Genomic DNA, 11,951 nt, shown 5'->3' on the forward strand with positions numbered 1-11,951 from the left:
GTGTGTGTGTGTGTGTGTGTGTGTGAGTGAGTGTGTGTGTGTGTGTGTGTGTGTGTGAGAGAGTGAGTGTGTGTGTGTGAGTGTGTGAGTGTGAGTGTGTGTTTGTGAGTGTGTGTGTGTGTGTGTCTGACAACCAATGTTTCATGATGATGATGATGGTGATGATGAAGATGAGGTCTCACCTTTAGCTCCTCGCAGCACAAACCCGAAGCCTTCCTTCTCCTGCTTCAGTAAAACCACTGTTTTCTGCTCGGTCACACAGTCGCTGTGGAGGAAATGACGCGCGTTATTCAAGCCCTTCATCATCATCCTCCTCCTCATCCTCACCGTCGCGCGGTTCATCATGACAGATCATCTGTATCGATCGGTATCGATCACTCGATGTCTCCGGAGATGAATGGCGATGATCATAAACGCGCGCGTTCCTCGCGTCTCTCCATCATCAGCGCTGGAGCTCCGGACGCGTGTTGAGATGCTTCACTTACCGCCTCAATAACGCGACGCTCAGAGCGTGAGACGCGACGCGATGCAACGACGTCTGACGCATGTGTCACAGACGCGCGTCATTTATCTGTCGCGGGTGCCAACCTCAGAAAAGTGTTTTTTTTATAGAGAGAAATCAAAACATTTGTACTGTACCACATCGTGAATTAATACATAGGCCTAAGGTTCTAAGACATAAACACGTTTGTTTTGGTTAACCTATTTATGTACACTTTAATTCTAAAATTAATTTTAATGTCATACGAAAAAAAAACACACTATACACATTATGAATTGGTGTAGTAATAGGATTTAAAGTATCATCAACCTCTCTTCAAAATGATACAATTTAAATGTTTTTAAATCAATTTACATACATGTGGCATAATATTTGAAAGCATAATGTCTATGAAATGTCAGTCAAAAAAATATTTTTTAAACATTAGCACTTACAATTTTAAACAAATTTTTGTTGCAACCATGTACAGTACGAATGAATGAAAAAGCATATTTTTTCCATGAAAGAGAACTTAGAGAATTAGTACTGGCTGCTTTTAAGACTGTTTTGGTCATTTCTTCTTCTTCTTTTTCAATGAGGCCCAAGGTTAAGAATATAGGCCTAAGTTATTTAAATGTAAAATGTTTTTTTCTCTATTTCAACTTAAATAGTCTGCCATGTGTTCAACTTACATTTGACAAGATTGATAATTAGGGTTAAAATCTCTCGATGAATATTAAGTGTGACTCCACGGTTTACTGGCAAGCTTTTAAATTTAGTTTGAGGGTCATGGAAGGTTTTTCCAAACAAAACTGAGTTGACAAATCAAATGCACAAATGCAATTTCATTTCCTCATAAAAAGCATAAAATATTCTAAATGATAAAGAAACAAGTAAAACAAAAAAAATAATACCATTTTCATAATCAATACGGTCCAACACTGGATCATACTTTTAAATAATGGCTAAATGTTCAAATGTAGACCTAACCGATCAAATCCAAGATTCTAACGCTACATCTCATGCAACCGACATGCTTCAATACGAGATGGCCGGCTTTTAATGCTGTAATATAATACCGAGATGTATGTCGATGCAGACAGGACTTAATAAAACTATGCACTTCATATGTAAACATCCACTGGGGCAGTTTAACTCCTAACAACTGCTCACTGCAGTAACATCACTTTAACACTGGCCTCTTCAAGACTATTGCCTTATTATATAAGCTCTAACACATTCAAACAAGCTCCTTTTATAATTGTCAAGATTTCAAAGACATTTAAAGCCTGCTGTGCTTCATAATTTAAGGATGAATCTCCTGTCTGAGGATGTGTTTTTAATTAAAAAGTTCATAAACTGGGTTACACTTTATTTCGATAGTCCACTTTAGACATTCTACTAACTATAAGTAACTTTGTAACTACATTACTCTACTAACTGCTAGTTGACATATAGTTGCAAAATTACTTACTGTTAATAAAATGTCTAAAGTGGACTATCGAAATAAAGTGTTACCATAAATTGTCCTTGATCTTGTGACATAAGAGATCATTGTGTATAAAAACAAAAACTTCAGTTCAAACTTGATCTGAATAATGACACTATTGTCTTTTTTTACAGCAGAGTTTGGATTAGTCTCATATTGGATGAAGTTTGCACGACTGATTCTGTTATTTTCCAGTTTATCACTGTGAAGCCGCTTTCACACAGTCGGTATAGCGCTGTATAGTACTACAGAAACTTGACTTGAAGGTTTTCTGAGAAGAACTGTATGCTTTCAATCAGGTCCGGTTGAGGTCTTACCCGTCGATGCTGTCATAGGAACCGACAGTGAAATGTCTGAAGAGTTTTTTCCTGTCGCTGCGCTCCATTCTGCTCTCTGGTGAACAAATGACAGCATTATAACAGATCCTCTTATGATCAAGAGCTGGAGGAATCGGACATTAATAAAGTCAATCAGCATGCACTGACAAGCTCTGATCAATGAACAACTCGTTCCAGCTTACAGAAACAGCAAAGGCTTTTAACTTCACAGGTGAAGAATGAAGACTGAGAATGAGACTGATGGAACCAGTCCTGTGATGGTCTCTCTCTCCACAGGCACTTACTTGGTCTCTCTTTGTCAGGTTTGACAGGAATCTCTTCCAGACACCTGGCAGGGAACCAGCCCACCTGCCCTCGACAGCAGCCCTCCCAGAAGCCCCCTTCAGCCACACTCAGAACTACACAAGACACAAGACGACTGAAGCAGGGGGAAACACCACTGATACGGAGGGTGTTTTCTGACACTTTTAAATAAATCAATTCAGTTATAAGAATGAAAACCAGATTAACGATTTCATTAGAAAACTGCATGCAAAATATGTGCCAAAACTGAAAATGAAATGATTGAAAAAGAATTCACAATTATCGCATGAGCGCTAACTCTTTCCCGGGAATTTTCCGTGTTTTCACTGTTATACGCTAGGGGGCGCTGTTACGCATCTCCTGAAAGAGTCGAGAATCACTCCATCAAAAACACAGACCATAAGCATATGCATGTGAAAAATAACACTAACCGCGTATAAATGAAAACCGCCTAATGCTAGCGAGTGAAATGTGGATCCAGAAAGTGTGCAAGCTTTGGGAGCGCTGATGGAAGCCATCTACTGCAGCTTTGCTGTGATAATGTTACTGAATATGATCCAGGTGTAGTGTTTGATAAAAATGAGATTTTCTCAGCTTTTTGCTCAAAATGTTGCTTTTTTATGAATCCTACCTACATTCAAGTGTTGATTAAAAAAAAAGAAAAAAACAATGCTTGAAGCTAGAATAAAACAGATTTTTGTATGTTTTTTGTATGTATTGTATGTTCAGATATTCATGCAACAAAATATTCTGGGGGCCGTGAAATTTTGGTGAAAATCAGCAAAAATGCTTGCGGTGGCTGGCAACTTGTCTTCAAAAACGCTGGCGGGGAAAGAGTTAAAAAGCTTTGTAAAAACTGCATTTGCATTTTCTTAATATATTTCCAGTCTTGCCTCGAGATCAAATCACCAACTGCATTTTATTTTTCAACTTGACAAGGACCATGCATTCTCAGTGAAAATTAAATCATTTCATTTAAAAATTTGCGTCCAGTTTTCTGTAACGAAATTGTTAACCTGGTGTTAATTTGTATAATTGAATTGATTTATTTAAAAAATGGCAGAAAATACCTTCTATAAACTGAAAGGAGAAATGAGAAAATCACGGCCGCATCTAGATTCAGATGAGATTCGACGGCGCTGACCTCTGACCCTGTCATTCTTCTGCAGGCTGATCTCTCCACCAGCTTGAGGTTGGTATGAGCGGACGGCGATGAAATGACGGCCGGGAACAGCGCTGTACAGCTTTCTCCTGGAGCTCTGGCCACACGGCCTGCCATTGACACTGCAGGAGCAGAAACACATTCACTCCAGGACGGCATTCATAACACGTGAAGCATTAGAATATACTGACACCCAGAGACAGCCGAGCGCTGCTGTATTACTGGAAGAGCTCCCTCTGCTGTACAAACAGCTTCACATTTGTTAATCAACATTTATTTAGACAGCCCTTTACAGCACTCAAGGTGACCAAAGTGCTTTCCAATAAGAGCAAAATAAAACGGTGGAAAGAAACGTATAAAACTACAACAAAAAAGTCAAATAGAAAACAACAAAATACATAAAATACATAAAAATGTCACAACATCGCCAGTCTGAATAAATACATTTTAAGTCTAGTTTTAAAATCAGTGAAGTGGGGTCCTGTCCTGAACATGTGTAAAGAACTGTTGCATCAATTTACTCATAATAATTAAGCCAAGGCTGATTTAGTTTCATTTTCTTGCAAAAATTAAACTAAACATGTTAGTTTATGTACCTACAGCACATATGTGTCCCTGCAGCACAAAAGCAGTGTTAAGTCGCTGGGGTATATTTGTAGCAATAGCCAACAATACATTGTATGGGTCAAAATTATACATTTCTCTTTTATGCCAAAAATCATTAGGATATTAAGTAAAGATCATGTTCCATGAAGATATTTTGTAAATTTCCTACCGTAAATATATCAAAACTTAATTTTTGATTAGTAATATGCATTGCTAAGAACTTCATTTGAACAACTTTAAAGATGATTTTCTCAATATTTAGATTTTTTTTTGCACCCTCAGATTCCAGATTTTCAAATAGTTGTATCTCAGCCAAATATTGTCCCATCCTAACAAAATGTACCCTTATGACTGGTTTTGTGCTCCAGGATCACATATGATCACATATGTGTGTGATGGGAAGGGATAAAAGCTTTCTGTTTGTGTTTGGTGAACTCTGTCCTACCATTTCTGCTGCGTGCTCTGCTCGTCCTCCAGGCTGATGGACAGGGAACAGCTGCTCGGGACGGTTCTGCCGCCGCGGCCCGTCATCTTTCCCCGGCCGCTCGGGTCTCTCTGCATCTTCTGCGGTGACAGACTGAGCTGCTCCGGACTCACGGCGCGCGCCACAAGGTTCATGTCACTGTTGGAGCGCAGCAGCGCCCGAGAACCAGAGAGACTGTTCTTCTGGAGAGACCGTTGCTGTCTGGAGTTCAGCGGGACCTCGGGGAACCGCACTGAGACACACACACACACACACACACAGACACAGAGAGAGAGACACACATATACACACACACACACACACCGAGAGAGAGAGACACACACACAGACAGAGAGAGACACACACACAGACAGAGAGAGAGAGACACACACACACACACACACACACACGAAACAGAAGACAGGTCAGCTGAAGAGCAGCCCATAATATATCCATTAAACTGTTGGGAACAAAGATGTGGTTAAAGTGAACTATGAGGAGGAAGCCAAAAAAATACAATGACAAAAATCTTTGTAAGTGTAATAAGCAGTGTTGGGGAAAGTTGCTTTTAAAAGTAATGCATTACAATATTGCGTTACTCCCTAAAAAAAGTAACTAATTGCGTTACTTAGTTACTTTTTATGGAAAGTAAGTAATGACAAATTAAGGAGCTTTTTTTCAACCACTTAACTTTGTTGAATCGAGTCCTCTTTTCTTGTGTGTGTGTTCAGGTGGCAAACTTATGAAAAGTAGTCAAGTCTTGAACCACTCAGATTAAGGAAACTATTTAAAAAAATAACAATGATGATTTTGCCCAAATTTGTCACGAATGACGATTGATTAATACTGCTTGCCATTTTCAGCTATTTTTGCCAAAACGGGAAAATCACTCACACCATTCATGTTTAAATGCAAAGCAATTCATCAGACAATGCATAATTGATTCATAGTGTTCATGGACCTTTTAATTAGTAACAAGACTGGTAAATTTATATGAATGTGATGTATAAGGGAACATGTGTATGAATGACCCTGTAACAGGTTTAATTTTAAAGAGGCAGATGTGAACAAAAATGTTTCTGTTGCACAACATAGAGTTTAAAATCAAACCTGAAGCAGTGACTGACACATCGGAGGTGGTTATTATCTGGAAAACACTCTTGTATGTGGTACTTTCTTATGCAGCTTCCTTAAAAACAGCTCAAGCATCTTTTACCAAGTCAAAAATGTCATTTTTAAGCTAGTATTAGAGGCTTGAGATACTGACACACAGTTACTAGAGAGTCATCTGTAATAAACAGATTCAAATCACAAATACCTAATCATTTATACACATCTTTACAAAAACGTTTTCCTCAGAATCTGCATTTGCTTAGAAAACAAGAAAACAGCCTTAAATTAAAACTTCCCTGATCATCAGGTTCACATAATAAACAAAAAGACTTAGTCTAATTCATATCAGAAATCATTTCTTCTCTTCATTCTACCTTATCTGTGCATGTACACCATAATGCAAACTTTGCCACAGAATACAATTAAATCACTTTTAAATGTATTTATTTTTAAATATTGATGTATTTTAAATAAACAATGCTTGATTAAAACTACACACTCTTTTCGCAAAACCAAAAACAGAATCAAATGCAAATTCAATTAAAATAAAACCATCATGTTTATTATAATAACGCATGCTTCGTGTGTGTTTGTGTCAGACTCTGTTCCATGTTTTGTCTGTGTCTTGCTCCCCAGGTGTTCCTTTCCCATGTTTAATTTGTCCCAGGTGTTCCCCATGATGGTTTCCTCGTCCCTCGTGTGTGTGCAACGTGACAGTTTGTGGATATGACTGAAGGTCTCCCACCTTCTCTGTACAGGGTTTCTAGAAATAACCTGATTCATACATCATTGTCCATTTAATGTCTTTTACGATGTTGATAATTTGTTTTTTACACAAACTCTATAAAGTGTGTTCGCTTAAACTGCTTTAAAAAATCAGTTCCAGATCGCCCACGGAAATCACATTTCTTGCATCTTCGTTCTTCATAAATGAAAATAGGTAAAACCTCCAGCAATGCAATTCTCATCAGGAAAAACATAATTGATGCTCCGGTCTAGTTATGCCAATGTGTATGAGCAATAAGATGATCAGGACTCTTCTCATATATGACAGATATTAGACCAACCGCTCCCCGTTCTTCATTTCTGAGATTAACTTCCTTTACTGTTGCCATAATGCTTCCTTCATCTTCCGTTAACTCTCCAACATCTTATGGTTTTCTAACTGTAGTCTAATGGTAATGTCTTCTCACTTACAGAAGCTCCTGCTCATTTAGTTCTTCATAAACACAGTACGGTCTCTACTGAGTCCTCTCTTCATCTGAACTGGTGAACCACCTCCTCCATTAACCAACATCTGACCAATAAATCAGAAACAGGACACAGAGAAAAGAAGAAGGGACACGACTGACCATAAAGCGCATCAGACGAACAACTCTTACAGAGAGATCGAGAGGAGAGCGAAAGACAAAGAGCGAGAAAAAGAAACGATGTCAGATGTCAGGTTAACACAAGGAGCCCCGAGGAGAGACAGATCTCCTCCGTATTTCACACAGCAGGATTTTGAGGGAAATCTCAGAGTTACGTAATGCTTGGAGCAATCAGTGTTTTCTCAAGAACACAGGATCAGAACCGGGATCAATGAACATCTGGGGAAAATCCACTGGCCACGCTTACAGTGACTGAAGAGACGCCTGAACGACAGTCGAAAGAGTTTGTGACATGAGGAAAAACATCTTAACATTACATAAGAGAAGAGCCGAGTCGCTCCACAGACGCTTCAAACAGAGACGAGCGCCTCGATCCTTACAGAAAAACATGACAGAACAGCAGCTGCACTATTTACCAGACAACATCCCTATCCTCGGAAACTCCAGAGTTCTTGATTTTTCAGACATTAAAGATTATTTTAAGCCTTATTTTAAAGCTGATCTGGGAGAAGAACGATATTAAGAAGTGCAAGTTGTTAGTGAAGAGTGTCGTGAGTGCACTCGTGTGTTTTCATTTCTCACATTATATAAACGCTCTCACACAAACAATGCCATTCACAGCATTAATGTGTCTGTAAAGAACGCAGAAAAAAATGTCTGACACTCTCAATCAAAATGACACAGAACTACCACTTGTGCAATTATTTCATAAATAAATAATGTATATATAGTGTAATGCTGTATTACAAAATGCCTTGAAGTTGCATGCATTTCGATGTTTACAGCTATCAAAGATGGCTGTTTATGAATGCTGCATATGATCACTATAAGCAAATGGTGATGCCAAGGGTCAGGCTTTATTAAAATCAAATTCATTAAAATCATCATTCTGCCAAATCATGAAAATGGTTCACTGGATGCTTTTATTTGCACTTTGCTTTCCAGATGAAACCATGGGAAATCAAGAGCGTACAAACATTAAGATTTGTAACCATCCCAGCAAACCGCAGATCGTACTCTCACAACGAAACCAACATTTCAAAGCCACAACTGGGCGCACACAAAGAGCTGGAGAAGGTCCTGCTAGAGATGAAATCAGCGTAAATCAACACACCTCTCTCTGCTGTGCACCAGGCAGAACCCATGACCCAAACGAATCCAGTCCCTACAAAATCCCATCCCAGATCAGAGAGGAGGAATGAGTCTGCCGCTGCGCTCGCTGGAAGATGATGAGCTCGTAATCCCTCGCTGCTGTTGTGACTTGCGTCTTTTTTAATTTAGTCTGCAGGACAGCTGTGGGCTGCTCCGGGAAACAATCATGGATTATGCCTCCTCAGATATTTACTTCTGTTCCTTTTGATTGATTTATTCATGTGAACGGTTGCCTGGGCCCGGTATAATCCAGCTCACTCAACATTTTTTGCTTTTATGAAAACATACTGAAAAACAATGCTCTTTAGGTCAAGTCAGCATATAGGGTAGCACTGCTTGTTGTTTTTGTCTTTTGGAAAAGCCCTGCCCTCTTTTGACAGAGTCCAGCCTGACAGACGGCTGATATCACAAATGAGAATAAAAACAGTAGTGTGTGAAAACAAAAAACCTCCCGTGATGTTGTGTTGTTTGTTTCGGTGACACTGAGCTGCATCATGTTTGTGTTTGTGTTGAACATCATGCACTCAGAACACAACACACGGTTTCAGAGGAGAATATCTTAAGTGCAGCTCTGGCTCGTCATCGCTCTTAATCCTAGCTGCCGCTCCTGGATTAGTCCAGTCATTTCTTTCACATTAAGACGTGCCCTATTTGCACACACACTGCTGTCTATAGAGCTCTGCTGGAGGTTTCTGATATCGGGTTGTTAAATCAGATGCGGTGTTTGTGGCTCTTACCTACGTCACTTTCTCTGTGCTTCTTAATCAGCTCCGCCAACTCGAAATTCCCAGAGATTATGGCCACCTGCAACACAAGCAGAGACGCTCGCTCTGATTCACATCGTATCTGAGTCAGTTTCATTCAGAGACAAATACTGTAAATACTGTAAGCTCAGGTCAACAATATAGCCTGATGCATCAGTCACATGACTAATGATATTATCTATGTGTAAAAATGCATAAAAGCAAAAATGCAATTCGTAAAAAATCTGTTTTATATATCTATAAGATATACTAGAAGACTATTTTTATTTAATTTTTTCTTTATAAATGCTTTTTTTTTGACAATTTTTTTTTTTTAGATTATATTTTATCCTAGATTTTATTTTATTCGTGTTCACATTTTAGGACTGGAATATGATTAATGATCTCAAGAGCGACTTTTCTACAGTATATTCTTTAAAAAACTAAAGTGTGTTTTATGTGATGTGCCAATTTGTATACAAGATTTGCTATTTTCAGAGAGTTCAATTAAATGTTTGTGTTATATTTTGGTTGCATTTGTGAGTGGATACAAATGTAACTGTTAGTATAAAATAGGCACATAATATTGATATATTGATCGCATGATGATGCCTCAACTGAACCGATCAAACTTGCACAAAAGTACCAGAAGTGAACGTGTACAGTAACAGATCCTTCCTAAGCGTATTGTGTCAGATGATACTGATATCACTGAAAGAACACAATCTACGCTAAAGATTAACATTACTGTATCATAACGGGATCTCTTTCAGATTTAAGGCACAGATTCCCTGTTACTAACCCAACAGAAACACAACTAGCTCTATTTACATCTTTTAAAAGGTTGCCCAAGTCAGGTATAGCTACGGTTAAAGGTTACATTGTGTTTTGTGTAACTGAGATTTTGTGTGGAGCTGAAGTGTGTGATTTCTGAGCATCTAAAGTCCTAAAGTCACGCTTGCTTGAGACGATGTTCACATGTAAAGTCCATTCGGGACACTTAATCAATCAGACTACAATTCTGTTTAGTGCTGCTAGTGGCACAGAAAAGACATGCTTCACCTGTTAAAAAACAAAATACATCACAACAAGATTTTTTTTAACTAAAAAACACTAAATGCCCATAAACTGTATGGGCATGTATACATAAACTGTACATAAACTGTAATGAACACATGTATAGAGTAGACAATACTGAACTCCACTAGGAAGAGACTGATGTGATGAACAGAGGAAATGTAAAATCTCAGAGGGTTTAACACACTGAATCACTTTCAAACACCTTGCGGTGATTGTTTTCATTCTGCTCAGTTTCTTCTTTTGAATCGTCTAATGTGCTTGTTTGAGAGACTCCGCACATGCGTGCTTGAGCCGTAATCCTACCAGCACTTCTGACAGGAGATTTGTACCTCACCATCTGTAGCCTTTAATCACAGTTCATCCACAAACTACTGGAACACACACAGACACAGACACACACACAGACACAGACACACACGCACGCACGCACACACACGCACGCAAAGAGACACACACACACACACGCACGCACACACACACACACGCACGCACGCACACGCAAAGAGACACACACACACACACGCACGCACAGAGACACACACACACACGCACGCACGCACGCACACACACACACACAACCATATCCATGAAAGAATAGTTCATTCAATTCCTAAAACTATTCAGTATTTCTAAAAATCAGTGAATGGCCAAGCGTGTAACCTACTGAAATACATAGTGTTTTTAATTATTAAATGCACATTTCTAACAATTGTATTAGTGACCAATATTAAATAATGTGGTCATGATACTGATATAAAGCATACTAATCGATATATTACTAACCAAGACTAACACATGCAGTGATCCACCTTTATCATATTTATTTTATGGCAAGGTTAATGTAACACAGGTTTCAGTGATATAAATAGCAATGCACAAGTGAACTTTTTAAAGTAAAATTTTTTTAAAGTTAAAAGTTTGCTGAGATGCACGAGAGAAGTGTGCGCGGACCGTTCATGAAGACATTACCTGGAATGGACTCTGATTATTGCAGTTCTTCAGCTCCTTGTCGGCTCCTCTGACCAGCAGCACGTGAGCGCACTTCTCCTGCAGGAGTCACAAACACACCGTCAATCTCTGAAGCATTTCTTTATATGAAATATATATTTTAATCATTGAGCTGGGAACCGACTGTATTATTCCTAATAAAGCTGTGTTTAATAAAGCGCAGGAGTATTTGCGTCACCTACTGTCAGAAAGTGAATCTGCTTTTTCATTCAGATCACCTGCTGCTTGTGTTTAGACTAGTGCAGAAAATGTATAATTAAAAAATAATTAAGTAAAATATAAAATAATTTGTAAATTTGATTTATTCTTTTTCTTAATGGTTTAAAGGCTGCAATACGAGCATATTGGCATTATCATTTTATACAACTTTTAGTTTTTGTCAAAACTTGTATTGTTTGAGCTGTAAAGTTGTTTAAATTGTCATTTTTACCATCATTTTACAGTTTATGATGTTACCACAGACATTGGATTGTTTCAAAACCATGTTACTATCAGAACATTTAGTTTTATTATAATATCAGAATTTTCAAAATGATTTCTACTGCTGATTCCAATACATCAATTCCAATACAATTCCATCTCAGGAACCACACTCCAGTGGTTTGAGTCTTATCTCTCAGATAGGTCCTTCAAGGTATCTTGG

The 11,951-nt window shown here is 38.4% G+C and overlaps 1 protein-coding gene across 1 annotated transcript in view; it reads right to left on the reverse strand.

Moving 5' to 3' along the window:
* Positions 1 to 11,951, reverse strand: part of LOC107692463 (SH3 and multiple ankyrin repeat domains protein 2-like) — a 38,968-nt gene that overhangs the window by 14,184 nt on the left and 12,833 nt on the right. Inside the window, exons 9-15 of the mRNA XM_016491507.1 lie at positions 11,270 to 11,347; positions 9,215 to 9,281; positions 4,825 to 5,095; positions 3,756 to 3,895; positions 2,593 to 2,706; positions 2,288 to 2,363; positions 183 to 265 (exon numbers count right to left, since the gene is read on the reverse strand). Coding sequence (XP_016346993.1) covers positions 183 to 265; positions 2,288 to 2,363; positions 2,593 to 2,706; positions 3,756 to 3,895; positions 4,825 to 5,095; positions 9,215 to 9,281; positions 11,270 to 11,347 — 829 coding nt within the window. The remainder of the gene's footprint in view (positions 1 to 182; positions 266 to 2,287; positions 2,364 to 2,592; positions 2,707 to 3,755; positions 3,896 to 4,824; positions 5,096 to 9,214; positions 9,282 to 11,269; positions 11,348 to 11,951) is intronic.

This window comes from Sinocyclocheilus anshuiensis, unplaced genomic scaffold (assembly GCF_001515605.1).
Source record: "Sinocyclocheilus anshuiensis isolate Anshui unplaced genomic scaffold, SAMN03320099.WGS_v1.1 scaffold1082, whole genome shotgun sequence".
Classification (NCBI taxonomy): Eukaryota; Metazoa; Chordata; class Actinopteri; order Cypriniformes; family Cyprinidae; genus Sinocyclocheilus; species Sinocyclocheilus anshuiensis.